Source organism: Ammospiza caudacuta, chromosome 4, assembly GCF_027887145.1.
Source record: "Ammospiza caudacuta isolate bAmmCau1 chromosome 4, bAmmCau1.pri, whole genome shotgun sequence".
NCBI lineage: Eukaryota > Metazoa > Chordata > Aves > Passeriformes > Passerellidae > Ammospiza > Ammospiza caudacuta.
The window spans coordinates 19,210,525-19,237,346 of NC_080596.1; the positions used below are offsets into that span (position 1 = coordinate 19,210,525).

Below are 26,822 nucleotides of genomic sequence, written 5' to 3' on the forward strand. Positions count from 1 at the left end.
TCTCCCTGATGTGAAACTACTTTTTAACATTTTCTACCCTGATTATGAAAAAAATAAATTTAAAATCTAAATAGGATTGTGGGATAAAAGAAAATATTCTGTTAAAACCAAATTTGACTCCAAATTTTTTGGTTTTGTGGTATTTTGTCCTATTTTTTTCTTACCTTTTACAAACAGATTAAAAGCAGTCTCGGAATGCTAATTTAAACGAGTGAAAATATGTTTCTTGCCAATAATGCCAGCATACAAAACACAGTTTTACAGGTCTGACAAAAAATTGCTCCCCTCTTCCATTTGGGGGGACAGGATTCAGGCCAGATTTACAAATGATCATTGGCACACCTGAAATCCCTCTGTTCAACACTCTGCTAACATTTTCCAAGTTTGTGCCACTATCTTGCACCTTTTTATGAGTGAAAGGACTCTGAAATAATAGGTTTTGGAGAGGACATATTCTCCTGCCTGTTTCATATATGCCAACAAACAGAAGTGGAGAGTTTTGTCTGGAAAGACAAAGACAGGCTCTCTTGCAGCAGTGCTTGCTGTTTCAGCCCTACCTTTCTCAGAAGAAACTCAATTGCAGAAGAGGACAATAGAATAAAAATGAGAGAAATTGCAAGAAGATAAGTATTTAGGGAGGAAAATTCAGAAGAAATAAGAAATATGCTGAGAAGTGAGCAAATTAACTAAAACACCAAGAGCCATAAAGGCAAAAGTTTTTTCCTGCAGCCTTATGAAGAGGCAAACTGATATAAAAAATAAAAAGATGACATGATAGACCAAACTTTAAAAACAGTACAGATGCACTGGTCAGCTGGAAAGACCACAAAGTTGATGCTGTTTTCTGGAGGAACAAACATCTGACAGGTTTCACCAGGCACCATTAGCTCCCAGCAGTCAGGTAGCAAGCCTGTAAGAGGGGCTGTGGGCTAACTTCTGACACTGCAAAGCTTTCATGGCATTTTTCCTCCCTGGCAGGAATTTCAATATATGTGTCTGCATTCACAGAAAAGAGTCAGAGCATATCTACCATTCTTTCCTTTTTTATTTCTGAATCACAAAAACATTTAGGTTGGAAAAAAAAACCCCTCTAAAATTACCAATTCCAACCTACGACCGAACACCAAAATGTCAGCTAGACCCTGACACTGAGTACCACATCCAGCCTTTATTTAAACACCTCCAGACACAGTAACTCTACCACCTCCCTGGGCAGCCCAGTCCAGAGTCTAATCATCCTTTCAATGAATAAATGCCTCCTGATGCTAAAACCTAAACCTCCCCTGGCACAGCTTGCATCCTCTTTTCTTTTTGCCAGCTGTCTGGGAGAAGAGACAATGCTCTCCATAGATTACAGCAGACCTAGAGAACACTGAAATAGTGGCTATGAAACTATAGTATTGAACCAACTTAAACTGCATTTAATGACTTTTTGAATGAGCCACCCTCTGTGGCATCTGCTCCATCCAATTCATGATGGTGCTCTGAACACAGACTGACAAAAGCAACTTGGATGGAGGATTTCTTTGTGCTGTCATCTGGACTGCAACTGCACCCTCAGAATTGGACACAACAATGTGGGGATGTCTTCCACAAAACCTCACTCTCCCTTGTGACACACACCCAAGCAGATCTACAAGACCTCAGGAAGGTGCTACAAATCCTGAGGTTCACCTGCTCTTTGGGAGTACATGATCCAGGCCACTCAGGAGGGCATGTGCTTTAGATTTACAGATTGAGGCTTTCTGTGCATTTGCGAAGGGCACAACTTTTTCTGTTCTGCTACAAAAGAGGCCTCCTCTCTCCCAGAGGTTTGAAGCTGAGCATTGCAGTGCCTGTCCTCCCAGGCAGCACCCACAGCTGAAAGCTGCAGCAAGGAAGAGATGTCTCCAGGCAAGTCACACGCTGCACTAAGGATGGCACTGATAAAAGCAAGAAGCAAAACAAACAGGCTGAGATTGAATGTGTGACCTCATGATCAGGATGATGCAATGTATCCAAAGCTGACCTTTTTGCTTCCTGTTGCTGCTTGACTCTGGAAATAAGCTGGGTAGCAGCGCATAATTCAATCGCACTGGCAAGTTCATTCTCCCGCTCCGTTACGAGGGCATGGTAGGCACCAACAATAAAGTTAAAGTAAATGTCAGGAGCCCAATGAATTGCTGAGGAGAACATTTGTTCTGATCTTCCATCAAGCACAATAACTCTAATGGAAGCTAGGAAACGGCTGTAAAACCTAATACCATGATGCAAGCAGGCAAACACCCAATCTACAGTCTGAGCACAGCGGGAGAAGGAGAAGAAGTAATCATTCTTACTTCACTACACAGATATGAAAGCAAGCGCAGCATTTCCCTGTCATCCTTTCTGGCTTGGCTGAAATCCCTTCAGGGGACCCATCACCGTTCTCCCTGAGCAGTTTGGATCCTGCAAATGTCAGATTTTTGGGAGACAAAGCAGATTAGGAATGAAGAAACGCTGAGCAGGTATGAGCCCTGGCTGACAAAGAAGTATTTTTACCCATTTTGTCAGCTGTGCTGCAGCTGCAGTGGGCTGAGTGACCAGGAGAGCTGGGGATGCAGGGTGTAACCAGCCCTGCCCTCACAGCACAGCTGGCTTACTGCTCCCTCTAGCTGTCCCCACAGCAGAAGGAAGAGATGCTGGTTTGACTTAGAGGCAGAAGGCTCCATTTTCATCTTTAGAGAGCTGCTGGAGCAAATCTGCAAGCTTTGGGAAGCATCCCATTCACAGCAGGGATGTTAGAAACCAGTGCTTGATTTATGGATGAGTCAGTCTCCATCTTCAAGTACAGTGATGATTTTCAAGCCTCTTGCTTGGGGAGGGAAACCAAATGGCTATTGGTCATTTCATATGTAATTTAAAACTGTATTTACTGTAAGGATCCTACTGAATCTTAGAGGCAGGACATACCCATGTGCCAAAAGATGAGCTGGTGGGGAATAAGACTGCCCTGGCTGAACAGAGAGCTTTGGCTAGAATAAGAAAAAAAATAAGGAAAGCTTATGGCCTCTGGAGAAAGGACAGGTAACAAAGGAGGACTACAAGCATGTTGTGAGGTTAGGAAGAAACATAGCAAGGCTAAAGCTCAACTAGAACTTTTCCTGTCTGCTGCCATAAAACACAATAAAAAATGGATGAGGGAAATATAGTGACAAAGAATGAGGAAATGGTTGAGGTAGTAGTTAATATACACCATTTACACATCCACAGGTCTATGGGGCTGGATGAGATCCACCCAAGGGTACTGAGGGAACTTGCAGAGGAGCTTATTGAGCCACTTTCCATCATTTATCAGCAGTCCTTGCTAACGGGGGCTGTCCTAGTGCACTGGAAGTTGAAAATGCAATGCAATATCATGGAGCAGATCATGCTGAGTGCCCTCACGTGGCATGCGCAGGATCTGGACAGGCTGGATCAATGGGCCAGGGCCAATGGTATGAGGTTCAATAAGCCCAAGTGCAGGTCCTTCCCTTGGGTCACAAAAACCCCATGTAGCACTACAGGCTGGGTAAGGGTAACTGGAAAGCTGCCCAGCAAAAAGCGAGAGACAGCTAGGTGACCAAGAAGGCCAATGGCATCCTGGCCTGTTTGAGAAACAGTGGCCAGCACTGCCAGGGCAGTGACTGTCCCCCTGTACTGGGCACTGGTGAGGCCACACCTCGAGTGCTGTGTCCAGTTCTGGGCCCCTCACTAAAAGTAGGACATTAAAGTGCTGGAGGAAGTCCAGAGAAGGGCAACAGAGCTGGAGAAAGGTCTGGAGCATGAGGCTTATGAGGAGCTGCTCAGGCAGCTGAGGGTGCTTAGCCTGGAGAAAAGGACGCTTGGGGGGACCTTATCCCTCTTTATAACTACTTGAAAGGAGGTTGTAGCAAGGTGGGTGTCAGTCTCTTCTCTTGGTAAGAAATGATAGGACAGGAAGAAACCACCTGAGGTTGCACCAGGAAAGGTTTATATTGGATATTAGAGAGTGGTCAAGAGAGTGGTCAAGCATTGGAACAGACCACAGGGAAGTGGTTGAGTCACTGTTCCTGGAGGGATTTAAAAGATGTGTAGACATGGCACTTAGGGACACAGATTAGTGGTGGATGTGGCAGTGCTTGGCGAATGGTTGGACCCAATGACCTTAGAGGTCTTCTCCAATATAAATGTTTCAATGATTGCAACCCCAACACAAACCCCTAGGTGAGCCTTGCAAGGCTTTCCCCTCAAAAGTCACTCCTGAAAAGTCTTGAAGTTTTGTAACAGCCGTCATTGAGGTTGGGTCACATATCTCAAGATCCCAATGAATTCCCACTCAGGCAAAAAACTTAGATTCAGGGTCATCTCATTGATTCCTCAAGTCCTTTCGACTGACTGGAAGAAGAAGGAATTTAATGCTGAACATAACTAAATTCCTTCAGGAAAAAAGAAAATAAATCTAGTCCCAGTTGTAACCTGCTGGGCATTTCTCAAAACTTGCCTTGTTCAATTTTAGCCTACTTTGAAAGCACGTAACAAATTAAATGGGGCCCATTTGTTACGCAAATGATAGCTAGGGTTTCAAATAAAATAAGCCTAACCTTGATGGAGATTTCATCAGTACAGGCTATTATTTCCCTCTGCTAATGGCTAACGGCCTAGTCATCTTCACCAAGCAGCAAGAGGTCTCCCAGCTGCCTGGGTGAATTATGGCTGGAGTAAGTAATATTAACCCCTCCAGGGGAAGTACGTAGGTCATAAAACAAGAGCTGCACACAGCTGCTAATGCCAGCAAAGGCAGCCTGTGCTCATCAGCTTGCTGGGTGTATGGCAGGAGAGGGACAGAAGGGCTTTGTAGTGGCTGTGCCATATCACAGCAGCCCCACATTAATTGATGTTTTCCTTTGTGGAGGGATGGGTCCTGCACAGGACCAAGGAACGGTCTTGCACAGATGAAGCAAGATAGGGATGACCAGTGCTAGCAACTGACAGATTATTAGGTCTCAGTTTAGATGGGGGGCAGAGAGGAGAATGTCCAAGTGTCTTGTCTATGGAGTGACCCCATCCCACTGACCAGTGGCTCTTTGGGAGCTCTGTGTCACTACTGTGCAGCAGCACAGCTCACTTGCAATGCCAGGACTTGCTCACTGTGGCTAAAGGAGTGAATAAATCCCCACAAACTGCTATAATAAAGATTCAGCCCACAGACTCTGTGGCGTAAACACACATCTGGTCTCTGTTTGTAATGAAATCAGCTGAAAGCACCATTGTGCATTAATAACAAAAATGCTCAACATATTGCTACCAAATAAGCTCTGCTTGTCTTGAACTTCTATTGTCACATGTTAATGCACTCTTAACACTGATAAATGATGAAGTGCTAGAAAACATTCATCAAGGGACTTAAAAGTCAAAAGATAAGCATTACTGCAGCATTGTTTTCCATTCCACCAGTTCTTCTATAATTTGGGCAGAAGTTAAAAACAGAAAGTCAGGGGCACAAAACAAACATTTCACATTGAGCCTGCCTTTCTTTGGTAAAGATTTCTTAACTATGGGGTTTATCCTCTGCTTGCGTGACATGAAAAAATCCTTGAAGATGCATGAAAGGGTGTTTCCTTTTTCAACAACTCAGTACTTTCCATATGTCCACCCACCTCCTCCTCCCTCTTCTTGCCACGAACAAGAAATGTCATTTACTCTAGTTTAACTCCACTCTTTAGTCCTTCTTCTTTGCCTTCCCTTACCCTCTCTGCCTTAATTTCCAGGAGATACTTGCTTTCTCCTTGAAATTCTTGGCTACTTTGCATGGTTTGTGCTTTATGTGTGACTGTTGATTCTTTTGGGTTCCTTGTGTGAGAAAAGCAGGAAGCTGAGCAAGCTCACTGTGCAGACTCAGAGTGGTCAACACATGGGAAGAGTTTTACCTTTTGAGTGATGTGGTTGATCCAGGGTGAAGAGCAGTTGCTAAGATCAGGTCCTTGGGGTTCCCAGATACCATCAGGCGCGAGACACCGGAAAGTTGCAACACCTGTAATAGGAAAGTTGCTGTGCTCAGTGTGACTGGTTGCATTTTGCCCCTGGAACCCCATGTCAAAGGATTTTGGAAGCTTATTAGTGCTCAGGTCTTGAGTAGCAGACTTCTGAGTCATCTCAGTGTCCTAGTCTCCCATCATCTCAGTCCTTTAAGGGCCCTAAGACATAAAAGACCCATGATGTTGAGCAGGAATATTATTTCCAATTTGGCAAACAGCAATTACAGACAGAGGACATGCAGGAAAGCTGCCAGGTACTAAGAAATCAGAAGTAGATCTCAAACACCGAGCCAGCACCTTGAGTGGTCTGCCCCACCACTGGTGATTTGGGATCAGACCCTCATCTTCCTTGCTGCTTTATGAAGATTTTACGTCTCTGAATCATCATTACAACATTTGGGTGGAAACACACAAAAGTTTGAATGCTACAGACGCCAAGATATAATGGCTGGGGTTTACTGTCAGCCCCCAGCTGTCAAGAGGGACTTTAGAGGAGAGTTTTGTTTGAGAAGTGCTGCCCAATCCCTGCTGGAAAAGACAGCAAAATGCCTCAGACTCTTTCAGACAAAGAGAAGTGCATCACTGCTAACGTATCACAGCTTTTAACAAGTTGTGTGAATCACTGAAACTGGAGATGGGAAAGGCTTATTGGCCATCCCCTACCCATAAGTTGAGTTATTATCTTTTCCTTAGTTATTTTCATCCTGTCCTTAGCTCTTGTGCTTAGGAAAGGACTCCCTGCATCCAGCCTTCATTTTCCGTCTTCTCTTCCTTTTTACAGCTTTGGTTCAGAATATCCTTTCCCCTCTCTGGGAATCACATCAGACTTTTGGCGTTAGTTTTACCAAGCAGGGCTGGAAAAGACAGCAAAAATGTTCTTTACCTATTCTCACCCCTGATACCTTTCCATGCTCCTCATTCCTTAACGTATATTTTATCAGTCTGTCCTCACTAAATTCCAGACTGAGTCAGTACTCATACACACAGGTGTGAATGGCTCTCCAGGAGGGGAGATTTAACACTGAGTCTCTCCTCTACAAGTCAGATCCCTTTAGCCCTCATTTTCAGGCAATTTCCTCCATTTTTAAGATTTCTTCTTTGAAAGAGAACTTTTGGGGCTGGACACCAAGACTAGCATGAAAAATAACTATTTTTAGAAAACTGCATTTGTTAAACCACAGCAAACTGAACCGTATGCCAAAACCCATTCTTAGTGCGATTATGTTTCAAATTGAACAGAAAATTTCCAAAAGCAACATTTTTCAACAAAACAATTGTGGGAAGAGCAGAAGAAAAGGAGCAAAATCCAATAAGCAATAAACCATTTTGAAAGATTTGGCTTTGTTTCCCCGCCTCCAGTTTCCCAGCTGATCATACTGGATGCTGGCTGCAGTTAAAAAAAATCACTCACACTGGTTCAGGAGCTTCAAAGTACAAGTTTTGTTGATTTCCTCCCCTGTCCCCTCTCTTAGCAAAACAAGCAAAGAATTAGCCACCAACACATCAGTCAGTGAGTCCAGGGGTTACAAATACAGGCAAAACCACATAAGGCTCATCGTACACAACTTCTGGAAGCACAGGCTCTCCCAGCACATTCCCAAAGGGTTTTTAGTATTGGTTGCATACTGACAAAGTGTTATAGCAAGTGAAGACAGCCTGCTGTGTCCTCCCACCCCCTGACTCACCTATGGAGCCCAAGGGACAGGGCTGCTTGGCCAGCTGGCCCTGCCGAGTGCGGGACCACATGATGTCGCGGGCCTCCATGGGGTCGCAGCTCTCCGCCCCGGCTGGAGGCAGCTGGGAGGAGGCAGGTGGCAGGTGTGTGGTCATTTCATCAGGGACATCGGCCATGGGGGACGGCGTGCTGGTGCTCCTGTTCCTCCTGCCCGAGGCCGACGTGGTGGTGGTGCGGCCTGTGGTGCTGGTGGCCATGCGCGGCGTGGTGCTGGCGGTGGTGCTCCCTGGGCCCAGAGCCCCCGAGGTGGATACTCCTGAAACCAAGGCAGAGCTGGTTAGAAAGAGGAAGGGATACTCAAGCCTAGGTCCTGAGGATGTCCCCTCTGACGGCTGCAGGGCCCTGCAGGGTGTAACTGGAACTACAACTAAGGCAAGGCTTTCTGTACAAGCCGCCTTTCCGAGACAAGCCGGAGCAAACAGTGAGAGAAGCACACAGGTGGGTAATGATCACTGGAGCACAACTGATTTTCCAAAAGCACTAGCATCTGATGAAAATAAAGCAGCACTTTATACCCTCACCATTTTTCTTCCTGGTATTTTAATGCAAAAATCTTACTTCCCATCTTTTAGGGAACACCTAACAGAGAAGTGCTTTTAATTGTTAAGTGGTGCTGAAGACCCGGCTGATTTGGACAGAAAAATGTTTTCCATAGTGCAATTAAAAAAAAAAAAAAAAAAAAAAGGCAACAAAACCAACAAAACCCAAAACCAAACCACAAATCTATTCCCAAAATCAAAAGTGCACAGAGGGATGAACAAAAGGCTGCACTCTGGAGCAAGCCATCAATTTTTTCTGAGGTTCGTGCTTTGCTGCACCATCCCAAGAGCAATGCCTGGCCCCTTGATCTGGAGGCCTCGTGACACAAGCAGAAAAGCACGTCAGCCCAGCCAGATCCTGGAGACTTTAATGCTCAGTGGGCTAATTCATTGAAAACCTGCAATGAGCAGTCAAGCAGCAAGAGGTGGGGAACCTGCTTTAGAAGTGCATTAACCCACTGTACATCCTGCAATAGCTGCACCAAGTACTGAGTGTGTGGGGAATATTGAGGGATGTCCACCTTAAAATTACCTTATTTAACCTCCTGTTTAGACCAAGGTGCTTGCACAGACTGGAGCTTCACAGGGATCTGTCTATGGCTTGGCCTGAAATATCAGGTGGGGGAACTAAAGCAGGCTGCCCCGCGCTGTTCCCCCATCACCCCTGCTATGTCACACACAGCTTGTGGAAAAACTTGCTTCTCCCATCTCCTTTACCTCTCTCAAAGATAAGCACCCTCCAGCTTCTCTCAGCATAAAACTTTTACTCCAGTTCAATGCCAGATATTCGCAACTGCCTCCTCAATCCCCGCCTGAGAAAATTTTGGGCTGACTATGAAATGCAGGTAAAGAAGCGATATAAAAAGGCTTGTTTTGATCCATTTTCACTCTGATTTCCATGCTGTAACACCTCGCTACCATCCCGACTCTACCAGGATCCAAAAAGCCTTCAGTCACTGCTCCATGTCCAGCAACAGGAAATGGAATTTCTACACTAATTCACCTGAGCACCAGGACACTAATCTGAAAACAAGTCTTCAACACTCAGTGATCAGGTTTTCCAGCCTTCTCCTACCACCTCCCTTTCACCGTGAACCCTGAGTTTAAATGAATTCTGAAAAATACAATGCAAAAACCATGCAGATCCTGCATGTTTGTGCAGGATCTTTTCTCTCAGATTTCTTCCAGTTTCTGCTCAAAGCTGCATTCGGTCACCAAGCAATGATTTCCCCCTGATGTTACACGGAGGACTAAAATCAGCAAATATTACACTTTTACTGCAACAGGACTTAATACAAGTAGGTTTTATTTCTTCATAATATAGATTAGCCTGGTAGATAGCAACCTGTAAAATGTTTCCCATTTACTCTTACAATAACAAGTTATTTTCCTTCTGCAAAATTACCTATGCCACGCACAAAGGAACTGAGTAGATACAGTGGATGCAGTTTCAAAGTCAAAGCTAGCAAACCCTGTTTAAAATAATTCTTACAGTCATGTGTGAGCGTATAGAAACATATACTGAGCACCCTGGAGCTCCCCTTGATCCACATGAAGGAGATCTGCATTTTTATGCCTAGTTTTCATTGAAAATCATTGAATATCCCACGGCATGCTGGTTTTGGAATAGCTCTGGCAAGTTTACTGTAGCAGATAGGCACATGGGATTTAATGGCATTTTCCTTCAGCCATAAAAAATGAGCTGTTTTATCTTTCATAAACCCCCTGGCACCAGTGTCAAAATCTCTTTGAGGGCTTGTTCTTCCAACTTTTTTCTTGTTCCACTGGGCTTTCTGGCTGCTTTTGAAAATAAACACATCCACCATTTACATAGGACAAGTTGTAAGACGACATGAAAGAGCTGCCTCCGAGTTGCCTAACGGAGTGAGACGGATGGGATACCACTGAGCTGAGTTCAAAGGTTTGATTATTCCAAGAGTCAACTTGGTAATGAGCTCCAGCAATCATGATCACCATGCTAACACCACCCAGTTTTTCACCAGGAAGCACCACTTGCCAATTTTGCTCACACAACCGTGTGCTTCAAAAACCAAGTTAATTGGTAAGGAGGTAAAGAACAGGGGATCAGGATCATTTACATATAAATGATTCTCAAATCCAAGCAGAACCATGAAGAGACTGCAACCTGTGTAAAAGCACCTAAATCCTGCAGCACAGAACAGAGATCAAACCTCCAGATTAACTCAGGCTGCCAATAAACTGTGAATTTTTAACCTGGGGGAATGCAGCGCTGCAGCACTGCTTCAAGAGAGGGATTCTTCAAACAGTGTTTCACAAGACAATTTTTGCTCCAAGACAAGCATCTTTAAAAAACTCCAACACTACTACAACTAGAAATGTAGAAACTTAATTATTTTATTTTCACTGTTTATTTTACCATGCATTGCCACATCAAGCTGTTAAAAGTTTTTGGATAAGACTCAGTTTTTATTCCTTACAAATCCAAGACTTTGCTGACTCTGTTTCCACGAAGCACAGCACTGGGATAGGAATTTTCAGTGCTCCCAAGAAAGCAATTTATGGCTGTGGAAACATTTCTTCCCCAGAAACACCCCAAAGTGATACTTCACTTTTTTCTTTCCTGCTCTATCTAGAGAGCTGGCAGTAATAGCAGAAGACTAAGTTTTGCCATCATTCAGATTAAAGCTGCAGCCATAAAAAAAAACAAACCCCAAAACATTTCCAGCATCCACAAGGGAGCAATTGCAACTCCCAGAGGAGCCTCTCTCTACTCAGGGCACATTTGACTAGCAAGAAAATAGAAATTTTTAGGTTTTTCCCTTCTCTCTTTTATTTCCCAACCTCCTCATAGAGCTCAGGCTTGTGGAGGCAGATTTTTGCTTTGTGGAAGGAAAATAATGATAGAGATTTGCTCATAGGGAAAAAAATCTCATATAAATAATGGACGGTCTTTTCCCCCATTTCTCTCTGTTCCCCTTTCCTGAAGTGGTGACATGACAAGTGACCAGCACTTTGTATTTGTCATGAAGAAACTCCACCACATGTCATATAACCACAATGTGGTTCGATGCTCTGCTCACCTCATCCTGGTGCTCCCAGACATAGGAGACTGCTTTCCCAAATGGCTCTGACTAGTGTTTTCCTATCACAAAAGCAGCTTTGATTGCAAGAAAGGCTATTTGCTACCTTTTCTCTCATTTTTCTTAAATTTTGGCACCTAAGTCTCCAGCCAATAACCCGGTGTACTCAATAATACTCAGAGATATCATGCACTTTCTGTCCCATGAGTGAAGATAACTAGGTGCCCCTCGAGCAGAAATTGCTGAGAGGATTTCCTGGGTGAGGCTCCCTGGCTTTGGTGGGGTAAAGGATGACAGGAGACATCCATCAAGCTGTCCCCCTGGGGTCACAATCCAAAGGTTCAGCCTGCAGGCTGCGTGCTACGAGCCAGCACTTGCTCACGTAATTGGAAGGAGAGGCTGCACTCCAAGTTCCACGCTCAAGGTCCAAGCAAACCACGATGACTTCACTCTCTGGCGAGTCCTGCATTCCTGAGCCTGATGCTCAAGGAGAAGGGATGGGGTGCTGGCAGCCAGGAGGCCCTGTCTGCTCCCTGTGCTGCACCTAAAGCAGGGCAGGACCAAGTGAGCTACAACTAATCCAGCAGCTCAACAGCAGCAATGCCAGCGTTCTCTTGAGCACATCCAGACTCCATTTATACATGTTGCTGCTTCTCAAAGGTAAATGGAGCACTGAAGGAGCCTTCCCGAAGGCTTCAAGAAGCACAAAATCTGGAGGTCCCTCCCTTTCCTCCCTCCCTGTAGTTTTGCCCTTTTCATATTTGGCGACTACATCCTTTGCTTACAGCATCTCTTTTATCATTTCTTCCACTGAAAGATGGTGCAAGTTGTATTTACATAGCAAATAAGAAGGTTTAGGCATGCGTTGAAAGAAGCATCACAAAACCCCACAAACCTAATACAATTGGAGGATTATATCACAGCTGTTTTTCTCTTCCCTGTCACATAAATGCATCTCATGGGAATTAATTTTCTACAGGCATTTTCAAACACATCTCAGAACATCTTCTGAAACTCCCTAGAAAAACAGTAGTATTTGAAAGTAAATATATTCCCACTTTCTTTCGCCTTTTTTTTTGTTTTTGCGTGTTTTTTTTTTCAAAGAACTCCACGTGAGGTAACAGAAGAGGATGATGAAAAGAAGCACCTACACAGACAGCACCAACTCATTAACACACTGTTGGATTGCAAAGTTACACTGAGCCTATGTTAAAGACATCACCCTGCAAAACCTTCTCATGGTAAATGTCTGCTGGAAGACCAAAAGCCACATGCTGGTGCCACTCCAGAGCTGCGAGCCAGGGAACCGACAAGGTGAGATTAGCCCCTAAATTATGTACAGCTCCTTCCACGTGTTTGAGAGCAACTATGATTTATTTTTACTGCAGGCGAAGGCCAAGTCGGCCTCACATCAAACATCTGAACAGTTCTCCCCTCTGCTCACACATGCCATTATTTTGGGAAGCTGAGCCAGAATCCTGCGTGTGAACATAAGCTCACACACTGCTTTTGGGGAAGTTGGGATTGTGGAGATTTATTTACTGACACTGACAAAGGCTTGCAAAACCCATTGATGGAAAGACTACATATGCAGTGGCCCCAGAGTGCTCAACGTGGCACGTTGTCTTCACCAACACAACTGCACACAGCCCTGTGCTGTGAAAAAGGCACATCAAGTATGATACACAGCTCTTCCTTTTCCTGCCTCTTAACTAACACAAGGGAACGAGGGAAAGCAGAGGAAGATGCTGCATCTGAGAGATCTGAGAGAAGGAACAGCCATTCCCTTGTGGACAGCTGACAAATGGAAAAATCACTTCCTGGATTTTCTTTTTTTCCTATTTCTTCTAGCAGGAGATCAGTTTTTTTGTGCCCAAGGCTACTCTGCCCACATATGAGTGCTCTGCTGGGCTCGTGCAGATGCTGCAATGGATATGGGCCATATGCTGAGTTCCTGTGCTGAGAGGAAGCCTACAGCAGCAGTCCAAGACATGGTGCAGACTCGGTTGTTTCAAGGCACTTCAAGCTGGAATCACTTAACACGCTGGGACTTTCCTCTGAGTCTCAGTCTCAGCATTTAACATAAACAACCAAGAATGAGAGCCAAAGTGGGAGAAGTCAGAAACACAGGCTCAAGCTCACTCAAACTGCCCCAGCTCGTACTTTTCACTGCAGCACCACTCTCAGCAATACATCCAAAAAGCCACTGAATGCACCCATTCTCAACAGGCAAAAGGTTTGCAGAGTAGAGCCCTTTTGACTCAAAACTATGCATTTCTGACAATGATCAACAGTTCATTCCACATGCTGGATTGCTACAGAAAGGCTGTTCTGTCAAAAACATTGTCAGTATTATTGCATATTTCTAGGTTTTGCCTGAAAAAAATAAGAACCCAAACAGCAGCCTGACTGCATTTTCGTGAAATATCAAATTTTATGCTTCTGTAGGACTTTTGTGGGGGTGTGCATATGTCAGCACTTAATACTTTTTCTGTCTCCAAACAGCTCTTAATGTCAGGTCCCCAATTTAGCTGTCATTTGAATAAAAGAAGATACTTCTTTATTTTCTTCTTTTTTTTCCTCTCTGACCCATTCTTCTCCAAGAAACTGGATCCTGCTAAAAATACGCAACTTCAGAGATATCAGACAAAATTTTAACTGTTATTTTACAGCACATATCTAGCAACACCATGAGATGAATGGGTACAGTACAGGAGCATCACCTGTTGTCTTCACCATGGTCCTCTTCTATCAGAAGACAATTCCTAAAGTCTCTGGTTTTCTGCCCAGGACCTCTGCCAAATCCACCTTTGTGAACCTCTAGTACTCTCTGGCAACTGTGCACTGAGGGTATTAAAGCCTTATTGCTTGTTCCAGATTTTGCAACTGATTCTGAATGCAGAAATTTACCTGGACCATTGTGCACAAGACACAAAAGAATTGAGCATTTCTTTCAACATCATGCTGTAATGCTTTTAGAAATGCACATGAACTATGCCCATAGGAAAAGATTACAGAAGAGATGATCTAATAGACAGTAGATCATGATTTATTATAAATGGACAAATCTAATAGTTTTTAGAGTTCAGTTCAAGGGCTATTTTTAGGCACTCTAGCTTCGATTCACTCTGGTTCTCAAAAATACTGTCAGATGTGGTAGCAGTTACTTTGAATTTCTGGATTTGAATGTATAAAATCTGATTTTCTTTTTTTTTTTTTTTTTTCCAATCCACATGTGGCTTTCACACAGGGGAAAAAAAGAAGCATACAATCTTTTTTTTTTTTAAGGACATACCAGCTGTGTGTTATTACTGGATGTATGGAGTGAACTTCTAACCTCCTAAACAATCACTGTCCCTTGGCATGATTCACATCCATCAGAGCCAGTGGTGCAGATCTTATGCACTGTCTTCCAACCTGAATCCTTCAAACTCTATTAAAGAGAAGCCTGGAAGGAATTCCCCAGTATCCCATTGTTAGAGAAATCCCTTTTGATTTGAGTAACAGGTGCTGTCAGTTTTTCATTCAGACCACATTAGGGTGCAGACACGTGAGCACAGCTTTAAGAGATTTATTGGAGGCTCAGACTGCCAGCTTTTGGGGGGTTTTTTATCTTTTAATTAATTAAACCATGTATGCTCTATCCATGCATGCTGAAACATACCTTTTAGTTTCTAGGCAGAAAAAGCAAATGTGTAGTTGGTAAGAGGGAAACCAAATTTTTTTCCATCTGTATGGCAACGGATGTAGCTTCATCTAATGTATGTTTCCCACTTTTTGCCTGCACTTCTCCATCTTTAATTGAACAAGTTGTGTGCACTGTGCAGAGGCATGCCAGATGGAGCCAGTCTCTCTCCAGCAGTTCTCCACCTCTGCATTTGCAAAGAATGGAATCAAGTGCAGGAATCATAAAGTGACTGTTCACGCCCCAGCATTTTCTCATCTACCCAATCAATGTGACGAGTCCTTTGCAGCCAGGCAGTCAGCTTATACCACTGTCCAAAACAGGTGCAAGCTACAAACACAGCTCAATAAAAGAAAACCATCATCTTCAAATAGTCTCTGTTCAACTGTGTGTGTAATATCTCCAATCTAGATGTTAGTCAGCAAGATGGCCAATTGCATTCAGACAAATGCCTTGGACTTTCTTAAACATATCATAATCTGCCTGTGAAATGGCTGGTTAGCTGCTTTCCAATTTGTGAAATGGTGCAAATGCTGTAAATAAAAAAAGAAATTGGACAGCTTTCAAAAAGGACAGATTAGACTTTTCAATTCTCAGTATTCTGTGCTTCCAAGCTACACTCCTGTGATCTCTGTAGTAATATTCAGAACCTGATTGTGTTATGCTGCTACCTTGAGGAAGAGGGCACAGTACAGTTGAGCCCAAGGAGGCACTGGAACTACAAGAAATCAGCTGGAACTACAAGAAATCAGCTCCCTGGCCCCACAGCACATGCGTGTGCAAGGGGTGTCAGGGAGAGATGGATGAAAATTAGCCTGGTGCCACTTCCTCCTGTCCAGCTTGGCAGATTGAAAGCAAAAAGGCTGCTCTTTGCATTACAATTCACCTCCCTTTGCACCACTATCCCTTGGCCCCAGCTTCTCTGGGGCTCAGGATTTGAGGCGCCTCCTGTATTCCTGTACTGGGCTTCCAAATCAGCCCCAATGTCCAGTGTCTCAAGTGTAAACACATTCTGAGGGTGGGCTGGTCAGCTGAAATCAAAACAAGGAAAAGGAATAAACCATAACATATCAAAGGTGAAGTTACAGCTACTCACAGCCTTCTTCCTCTAACCCATGCTAGGACTGACTTCATTGGCATGCAGATCATATTGCATTCCCAGGCATGAACTGGAGACCTGACAGCAGGCCCTGCTGGCTGCACAGTACATGTTACATCCATAGTCTAGAGCAACAGGAATTATAAACCTGCCAGCACAACCTCACCTTTTGCCTTTCACTAAACCCATCTATTTCCTCCTCTTGCTACCCACTAGCTATTTCAAACCTGTTTTAAAATCCAAAATCCATCTCTAAAGCCACCAAAGGTGCTTCCTCTCTACAGGGCATTTGCTCCGCTCAGTCTCTGACTGCATTGGCTTCTATTTTATTTATTTTTTCCATTTACTCTTGTTCGTGTGAGGAAACCAGCCTGAACTGTGGAGAGAACTGACTACTGAAACCACCAGAAATACAGAAATTGTGAGAAAGGCTGCCTTTCCTCATCCTTAGAGCATGTCCTGGTGCACCTTGGTATGGATGTGCTGTCAAGACCCCTCCTGAAAATCAGAGGGCAGGCACAGCTTCAGGCCTCTTGGCCACATCTTGGTTTGGAGCTCAGGTTAGCTCAATCCTGTCCCCAAACTTAGCAGTGGCTTGCTTTCTACCCCTGGAGACACAGATGGAAAGGAGAGAGAGAAGAAAGAATCCTACGCTAAAAAAACAACTTCACATAAACCAATCCTAGGAAGCTGACAAAACTCCCTTGTAAGAATGTCAATATTCAGCTACTTTCAGAAATAAAGCAGTTTCCCTGAAAAAAAAAAAAACAAACATAAAATGCTGCTCAGCTCCCTTTCTAAACTCTTTATCACTTATGTAGAAACGTCAATATATTTTAAAGCTCAATTCTAATAGCTGTATTCATCCTGGCTCAGGAATCTGCCTAAACAATGCTTAACTACAGCACTGGTGTCTAAATTTGTTTTATAGATATCTGACTTATGCAGAGGGCTCCAACAACAAGAGCACCATTAATATTATGAAAAACACATTTACTTCAGCAAAGCAGATTTACAACAAATAAATAAACAGTGCCATATACAGGGTGTTTTAAGGTGAAATGAACTGGGTAGCACTTTCAGGGATCTCCAGTTTTCTTAACAGACTTGAGTACAGGACACAGGCAGCTTGGTGCACTGTCCATGCTGATATCCTAAAATGCCTGGCACGCAAGCAGCTCTCACCCATGTCCCAGAGGCTAATTTTTCATTTGAGGGAGGTCACTGAGGTGCTGGTAGCAATGGTGAATATTCATTCATATGCTCAGCATCTCAGATCTCCACCCTGAAGGCTCCGGAGCCAGAGGCATTGCCATGGCCAGTCATCTCAGTTGAAAAGTCACAGCAGAAACCCAAGAGGCAGGAAGGAACAAGTTCCAAAACATCAGCAAAGGAGGTTTTCCCTAGGAAATTTTTCTCAGAAACATTAAGGGCTACCAGCTCTCATGAAGCCAGCTTTTGGCTGAGCTGTAGTTTCAGACTCTTAGCCAAGGGGCTGATGACAAGATGACAATACATAATGCCAGGATGGAAAAACTTTCAACATTGATTTGTAGCTTTACATCTGTCACCCTTCAGGTTATTCTTATTAATGGATAGCTCGGACCAGCACATTGCAAGGTCAGCATGTTTTTCTGTGTGAAGCCAAAGAATATACCCACTGACCTTTTAAGACTCAGAATTGGGCCCACAAAAGAGAAAAGACATTAAAAACTTACAAGAAAGTGAATAGGAGTAGTGAAAAGCAAGTATCTTAGGTCAAAGTTGTATGCTTGCTTCCCCAGGTTTGGCATGAGGTTTTTACATACAGTCATGTGCTAAAATTTACATGCCCAGGGGAATTACTGGTCCAAACCAGAGGCACCAAATGCACAGAAGAATGTCCAGGTGCTTCTGTGCCACATTAGGGATTTTCCATAATGTACTCTTGGCCTGGAAGCCTAAACTGCACCTGATCCACTTGGGCTACCAACAAAAGCATTGCAGATCCTCACAAGCAACAGCAGAATCTCAGGAAGTTAGGAACTGGCAGAAAAAAAATTAAATAGGATGACAGAGAAATGAAAGAAGCAAATTGTATCCTTCAGAGATTTTTAAGCTGTGTAATCTTCTTGCCTTTTTATAATATATACATCCATAAAATGAAGTACCTGATGTCACTGCAAAGCATAAATTTCATACTTTGAACAAAAGAATGATGTCTCTCATAAGGAAAAAAAATACACATATTCCACATGTGAAAAAAGAGGAGAGAGAGGAGAGACAAAGAAAATCTGACCTGGTCCAATCCACATGCCTTAAAAACATAACTGCTAAATAGCTATATTTGTTTTATAGACAAACACAGACATACAGACTTAACTAAATGTGAACGCATTTCCATAGGACAGCACAATTCAAAAGCATAACAGAAAAACAGGAGGGAAAAAAAAGTCAAGCAGAATGTATTCAATTCTGAAATACAGCAGAGATGTATATATCCTTACAGATGTTTTCTTACTTTCAATCTAGGATAAAACTACTGCTACAGTGCATGGCCAAAGAGCTGCTATATGCTTCTAGCACACAGTCTAAACCTCATTTTGCAGCTCTCACAGGTAACATAAAACAAATGCACCAGTCTACAGTGATTATTAGTTTTCCTTCTCTTCAATATCAAATATGTTCAAATGTTTTTGTTTTGTAAATTTTTTACAGCAGACCACTTAGTCCATGTGTTGAGACTTGTAATGTTATTAGCCCTGAGCCTTTCAAATTCCATGCATGCATCAAGAAGTTTCATGAATTTATAAGGGAAGAAGTATATTAGTTTTTCTAGTCATTGCAGTGCTTCACAGGTACTAAAAAACTCAAAAGCCCTAATATTTTACATTATCCAGCCAGAACTCTCATTTTGTAATAATACCAACCAAAAATCTACTCACTTATGTCATCAAAAGCAACTCTTCTTCCATTATCTTAAATATAAATGAGAAAAACCATACAGCTGAAGCAGACAGAATAATTTATAATGAGAGGAGATCTGTCATGCCAGTAATACTAGAAAAAAATTGAGCATAACCTTGAACTCATTTGGAATTGAAGGAGAAAACAGACTTTCTAGTGTGGTGTTCAGGCTCAAGATGAAAAGGGAGGAAGAAGGTGACCTGTGATAGATCTTCACGGTCAGCACTAAGCAAGTCAAGAAATGCTTAAACTTTTAAATAAAGACTAGGCACATTTTGTTGCTTTTTCCTCTTTAGAGGCTAGAGCCTAAATGACCATGGATCAGACATGGCATTCATTGGCATTCAACCTGGAGATGGCTCAGCAAAATACAAGTTCCAAGTGTAGGCACTACAGTGGCAAGCAGCTCATCCACTATATTTAGCTGCCACAGAGATTGTTCCAAGGCAGAGAGAAATGTGGTTTTACTTGAAGAAAAAGAGAGAGACTTGATTTAGGAAGCTGAGTCAGCCAGTTTACAGACAATAAAAGGTAGCATCAAAAGCCATTCAATTTGTCCAAGACCCCAGGTGCTCTTTGGAGGTGCAGGAGCCTACAGGTTGGTGCAATGTCACTGCCTTCAACATCTCCATGCCTGAGCCTTGGCTGAAAACTGTGCCATCCATCAGCAAGCAGCTTCTGACTTTGCAACCCTGAAAAGCTCAGTGTCTGTTACAGCACATCTCCAGGCTACAAAAGAAACTGCAAGCATCTCAACTATTTGTTTGTCTGTCCTTGGGGTGTTCACTTGGTGCTGGGGAAGGCTTAAGCCTTTCCACGGACAACCAGAAAATCTGGAACTACGGCACAGATGCTAAGAACAGAGGGAAGAGGCAGGGGAAAACTGCACCTTAAACAGCCAACCTGATGTCCTTATTTCCTTCTCCTCCGGCAGAGGACATAATTCATCACAGTCCACAACACACTCCTGGGAAGTGCTGAGATGTGCCAAGGATTACAGTAAAAGAAGAGGTGGACAGGGAAGGCTTTGATCCTCCCGTATTGTTGCATGAGGAAATTATTTGCTAATGCAGAAGAATGAGCCCTTCTTTCAATCCAGGTTATTCCATGAGGAATCTCTTTCTGCAAAGCCTGAAGCTCAGACAAGGTATTGGGCTTGAGGGACCAGCCTTCACATCTTCTGTGCCAAGCTCAGCATGTCCACGGTACACTTCTGAGCACAACATGCAACTCCCTAATCCTCTTGGCAGCAGCCACTCCTACAAGGTCAGTCCCCCTGGCCTACAAGATGCCTTTCCAAATTAAGCTGTTATTTTCCCTTATTAAACATCAGATTTGAGCTAAAACAGCATCACTGATTCAGTTAAACCCTCACTGTCTGCAGCTCTTGTTCGGAGCACAGCACACAGAAATCTCATAGAGACTGAGATGCCTGGTCAAACAGACTCCAGTGAGTTGTAACTAAGGGAGATGCAACTTTATTTTAGCAACATGAATCATTTCAGGTCCAGGGACAGCAATGTGAATCGTGCTTCCTGGCTAAGCTTTTGTCTTCAGTAATAGCAATGTGCATACTGCAGTGAAGACTCAAGAGAATCGCCAAGAGTGGCCAACAGACATTGCTACCCACCAGGGCACCCTGACCTGACAATTATTTGCCACATATAGCTTTTCTTCCACTGGCAGCTGCTGATTTATGTGAGGATAGGGATGTTTAGCTCCAAGAGGCGGTACTATCCACTGCCATTTATCACCTCTGAGGGAAATGGCTAGAAATTGGAAAGACAGTCAGCCCTAGATCCAGCCAGCTTTTAAACAAGACTAAGCAGTCACTGGATTTAAAATCTTCTAAGCAACACAGGATGAGTATGTTTTAACAAAAAGTAAACTTTAGGTGTGTGCAAAGAAAACCAAATTAAATACATAAGGAAGGGACTGAATTTAAAAGCAGATATTAGATTTCTTTTTTCTCTTGTACGCAAAGCAAAGACTGTTCAAGGATGTTTAACAACCTGTTTGGCACCTGAGGTGTGCAGGATTCCACTAGCATTTTATCTAGTGGATAGTGATCACTAGAATATTATCTGTCCATTTCTGTCAAGCTGAAGCAAGCTCAAATTGTGGTGTCTGCCTAAATGAAAAACAAAACCATGACAGAACTGACCCAGGCCAGCCTGAGAGTATGCTGGATGGGATGGGGCAGAGATGAAGAAAAAGGGAAAGGAGATGCAAAGGGTGTAAAATGAGAAAGAAGCCAAATGCAGGGACCAAGCTGACTTAAAAATTCCTTCCCCCTACAATCAATTGTTGGGCCTTTCTAGGTTGCTTTTTCCTTTTTGATAGTATCTAAATCTTAAAACCAGCCTGACTGGATGAAAGCAGTATGAGTTAAGTCAGCGTTACTGAATATTTATCCTTTGGAGACAAATTTCTTTGCAGGGATCCTCCAAGTGGTGAATGCAGTGTTGTATTTCCTTCATCAGCCAACAGAAACATTGCAGTGGTGAGGCCAAGCCCTTGCAGGTGAGAGGATCCCTGCTGGAAATTCAGGCTAACATTCAGAAAACCTCCACTCTCCCTCTTATCCAGATTTCTCTCCTTGCACATCGAATAAAATCTCATTCATGTGGAACCTGCCTTACAGCTCTCTGGGCACAGTGCTGGCTCACCTCCACTAAAAGGGATCTTAAATCTCTATTTTTAGCTCTTTTCCTCATCCCTGGTCAGTTCCAAAACTAACCCCTGCCTGTCCTACTTGTCATTGCCTACAAACCACTTCTACATCTGCCCCTTGGGTAATGAGCTGCTCCTTCCAGCTTGATTTCTCCATTGTCTTCCATTTGCTTTCCTTTCCCAGAAAAGGAAAGGGAACACATCCTCACATGGAGCCTTCCTCAGCCTCATGCCTGCTTCTCAGCTCTCTGTTCCCATAACTTCAAAATGAAGGATTCTCTCAAGGTAAACAATTTTGGGTATCTCCTTTGCTTGACATCTGATGCTACCCCACGACCTCCCTCAAAGTCCAGTGGGCACGACTTGCAGTGTGGGGTGGCATCTTTCTGGCTGATGTGCCACATCCCAGTGGTAATACTTGCTGAGTTACCACTTCTTCCACCTTTGGAGAACCATAACCAGCAGGGAAGTGTTAAAGTCTGGTTGTAGGGTGGAAACTTCATTCATTTCCCCACACCCAGAACTGCCAGATGAACTACTTGTGTTTGTGTGGACCTGTTTATACTCTGTTTATACCTGTATACACTCTTCTTCCTCCTCCACAAAACAAATTACAATTAAAGTTAGCTGTATCTGATCAAACAGCACATGAAAAAGGATATCATAGTAGATTTGCACTCAAAACACCTATCTCATTATAACTGGCATTCTTTAAAGGTTTGGGTATTTTTAAATAGACAGATTGAACCAAAATTGATACCCATAAAAACATTTGTGATTTGACCTTCTACAAGTTATCTGTGCTCAATCAGAACTGCAGGCAAAAACCTGTTTTTTCCAATGATAAGCAAGCATACTAGAAAAAAAAAGTATCTTATGAGACACAATTCTCTAATAACCCAACTTGAAGTCAAGGGCATCCTTCTAGGCCAGAATACATTTTATTGAACAAAACTTTCTAATTAATTGCTGACAATATAACAGCTGTGTCAGCAAAATTTTCCACACTGTCTGTCTCTCCTTGCCACTCTGCCATGCAGCAAGATGGAAGCACAACAAAGCCCTGATTAAACCTTCCTTGTTGCAGGGCATCCTCAGTTTTCTCAGTGAAATATGTGCTCAGTCCCTGCTGGCTGAGGTCAGGCCATCTGCAGCAGGCGTGGAAATGGCATGAATGATGACAGGTAATGATTTAGCCAACATCACCCATCATTTGGGCAGCCAGTCAGAGATACAGATAATGATTAGTCTTACTGCATCCATGCACAGAAGCTTTAGGATGCAGCAGGAGCAGCTGGATATTTATTCCAGGCCTACAGTCTTGGAGGCAGCATGAGGTGTTGGGGAAGAAAACATCACCACACACCTGGCAATATCACAGCATCCTCCAAGAGCTCTCAAGTAAAGAAAGGCTCATTTTATTACCAGGCTTGCAGGCCAAGGATGGAAAGAGCCACAGAGAGCTGAAGAAGTATTTGACCTCTGTAAAGTGAGACAGCTACCCAAATGTTGTCCCTGAGAACATCAATAAGCTGAGACAGAGATGTGCCAAGGGAGAGAGAGTCAAGTGTGTGCTCCCTGTTGGAGCTTCTGCTCCATGGGTCAGTGAAGGAGCTTGTGAAGCAGAGACAAGTTTACTTGCTTTTGTTGTTTGCAATTAGTCCCTTGAAGGGTTACAGTCCTAACCAAATAAAGAAAATTGCCTGGGCACTGAATATTGTGGAAACCACAGTCTCACTGAGAGCAAAACAGCAGGGGGGAGGCAAGGGGATTGGGCTGAGCTCAGTACAGATTGAGTCCTGTGCAGCCGGTGCCATTATGAGTGGGTCAGGCAGGACTTCACAGACTTCCCTTTCTCTTCACTTTTGCACTTCATTATTTTCCCCATAGGAAAAAACAATGCAAACACAGTGGGTAAAACATTTAGGTCGGGACTTTCATAATCCTGATGTTGGTCTCTGAACAAGTGACCCGATTTTTAAAAACACTAAGAAAGCAGTATCTCCCACTGCCTTAAACAAACACTGGCCTTTTCACTATCAGGTTATTTAGGGGTCTCAGCCTTACTTTCAAATCAAGTTTCATATCATATCACAGACTCAGTACTGACTCAAGAGTCCAATCTAACGAAAGGAGATTAGATCTAAGATGAATCCTAAAAAAACTAAGACTCCCAATTCACTCAAGCCAGCTGGGAAATCCTGAGTGCACATTAGCAAGCAGTGACTGATGTATTTACATCACACCTCAAATACCTATAATATCCAGTAAACCACAAACATCCTCCTCATACACCTCCAGGAATGCTCAATTTCGCAAGGTGCTTTTCCTAATCTCTGTCTGAGGGTGTTCCTCTTCCTTGATGGCAGAGGGAGCAGAGTGGATGGTTTAGCCCATCAAATTTTAAATAGCACAAGATGGCTTAAATCCCTCCCATGGCTTGCTACCTCTGTATGTGTCTCTTTGTATTTGCTGGACAGAATTAGAAGCAGGGGTAGCCTTTATTACGGTCAAGTTAGATTAGTGCTCGTGGTTAGAACAGTGTCTCAGGGCTAAGGAACATCTGCTTCAGATTTGCTTTGAAACACCCAAAGAGAGAGCCTGTGCTGCCCTGTTTCTCCCCACTCTCTGGCAGAGAGCCCTGCACCAGCCTACGTGTACCTTCTGCCTCCCACGTCACTGTTCAACTTCCAAATTGACTGTCTTTGGTGCTTGGGGGAAAAAGAAAATCATCTCCTTTCTTATCAGCTTTTGAACAAGTTTCACTGCTGGAAAAAGAATTTCTATCCACGTATTTGTGAATATAGAGGATGTACTCCATAAATCTCTAAAAAATACTATGTGAAATGGAGCATTGATGGGTTTTGCATCTGAACTGAGTCTGACACTCTGAAGCATTTTGGTTTGCCTTTTTACAATAAAAACTGCATCAATTATTAGCAATAATACAATACATGACTTAGGGACATGGAGTACCACGTACCAAACTTCTAACATGGTAGTACATAGTCCCCAAAGCAGTACAGCTGTTATATCTAGACTTACACTTAAGAGCCTAGCATGGATTTAACTCATTTCACAGCCAGAGACACAAACTTTTAAATCCTCATTTGCTCAACTTCCCAGCAGATAGAAAAAAAAAACCAAAAAAAATCCACATGAACACCAGAAGATGAGGCAGGACTAACAGAGGCATCCAGCATTTCTCCCAAGCAGTGCTTACCTAACAACAGAGATCTGCCAACCTCAGGCCACATTACAGAGGAGAAGAGCATGTGAAATGCATTTTGCTATACAGCACAGAGAAAATGAAATAGTATATTAGGGATTAAATGCTGCAATAGCACAAGAGTGATCCTGGTCTATCTCTGTGCTCCATCAGCTCAGCCCCAACAAGGGCTGAATCTGACTTAATCTTTCACACAAACACTGCCACACATTGTTTCAATTGAAAAAGGCTTAAGGTGAGATTTACTTTTTTCCAGAGAAGTTCCTGCAACAGCCACTGTCAAGACTCTTGCATGCACTAAAAATGACAGATACTAAATTATGAAGTGTGTTATATTTCTTTTCAAACACAAGTTTCTTGAAAAAGACTTGCATCATTCTAAATTTTAATTCCGTTCTTGTTTGTCTAAAACAGGCATCTTGTTCCTCTGCTGTCTCACTGTGCTGTAGTTGCTGAGGTTTTCCTAATACTACACACAGACAAGTTGATATTTTTGTATACTTACGAAAAATAGACCAAGCTTTCTCAAACGCTGTTAGTGTTTGTCCCCTCCCTGCATCAGGAGCACATCCTGGTGACAAAAAGCTAAGCAGAGCTGAAGGTACAATGCTACAGACAAAGAGCAATAGGAAGGAAATGTGTAACAGAAATAAATTAGTCTCTTAATGAAAAAGGACCCCGTTTCTGAATAAATGTCCTCAAGAGGAAGGAAAATCTGCAATGAAAACATAAGTTGTATAAAACATAGCTAATTTGCTAAATTGCCTCAGAACAGACTGGTGTTTTTTTCATGAAGATCTCCATGGTGATACCAGAGTTCCTCACATAAAGCACTCCAAAAGCCAATAATATAATATCTGCTGCTTTTACACCTCACTGAGACACCTGGCAGACAGCACTTCATGACCTATACTTGTCTTCCAGGTGCTGGAGGTGATGATCCAACTTTTTGGCTGTTTGATGAGAAGAGATCCGTGTCCAGTTCTTGCTATTTCCAATTTTGTGATTTTTCTTTCAGCTGCCAACAAATTTTCAAACATATGATATGCCACAGATCTTGTGGTTTGGACTTCCTCCAGCACTTCACTAACATCTGCCAAATTCCTGTTAAATCCAACACTGGTTGATGAGCACTTTCCAATGGTGTGAAACTTAATGCAAGTAACTAGTGGAAGCTTGGGAGCAATTAAATTTTAATCAGAGGTAAGTTCAGTTTTCAGCATTGTGAGTTATCTCTAGTGTCTAAATAGCTAATATCTATAATAACCCTCTTCTCCTCTTGTGATCAGCAGCACGGAGCCAGAGAAAGGGAGAAAAATAACAGCTTAAGAAGTGCTCTCCCCAAGAAAGCCACTCACTGTATTAATAACCTACACAGTCTTTCTCTCTGACATGCCATCTGTATCCCAAATTACTCAGTCCTGTTTTCCAGACAGGTCCAAGCATCTGGCCCTCTCCTGGCTGCCCCTCCTCAGCCTCCTGCCCGAGATGGGCTCTCATGCCCAGCCCTGTGAGCAGGCCTTTTGTCTCTCTGCTCTTCAGTGTGTCAGGCCAAAGGAGCAGGGCTAATATTCCTTTTGAAATCCCAGACAGCTTCCTTTCACCCTCCCTCCAGCACACACCAGGTCCTTGATTGCGAGGAAACCTGGCTTTTGTCTGGTTTCTTGGCTTCTCCCTCCATCTGTGCCTGGAGCAGTGGGACATCCCCAACACTGCTCCAAATCCCTTCTCCCCGTGGGCTGTGAATTTATAGACCTGCTGCCAAAGCGTGCCTAATCCACAGCCTTGCCCCTGCTTGTAAACATGCAGGACAGCACAATGCTTTCTCACAAAAGAAATC

General features: G+C 43.2%; 1 protein-coding gene across 1 annotated transcript in view; it reads right to left on the reverse strand.

Annotated features, from left to right (window-relative positions):
* The window catches only part of ADGRL3 (adhesion G protein-coupled receptor L3), a 482,163-nt gene that overhangs the window by 87,633 nt on the left and 367,708 nt on the right, over positions 1-26,822 (reverse strand). The window contains exons 8-9 of the mRNA XM_058804039.1: positions 7,700-8,005; positions 5,907-6,010 (exon numbers count right to left, since the gene is read on the reverse strand). Coding sequence (XP_058660022.1) covers positions 5,907-6,010; positions 7,700-8,005 — 410 coding nt within the window. The remainder of the gene's footprint in view (positions 1-5,906; positions 6,011-7,699; positions 8,006-26,822) is intronic.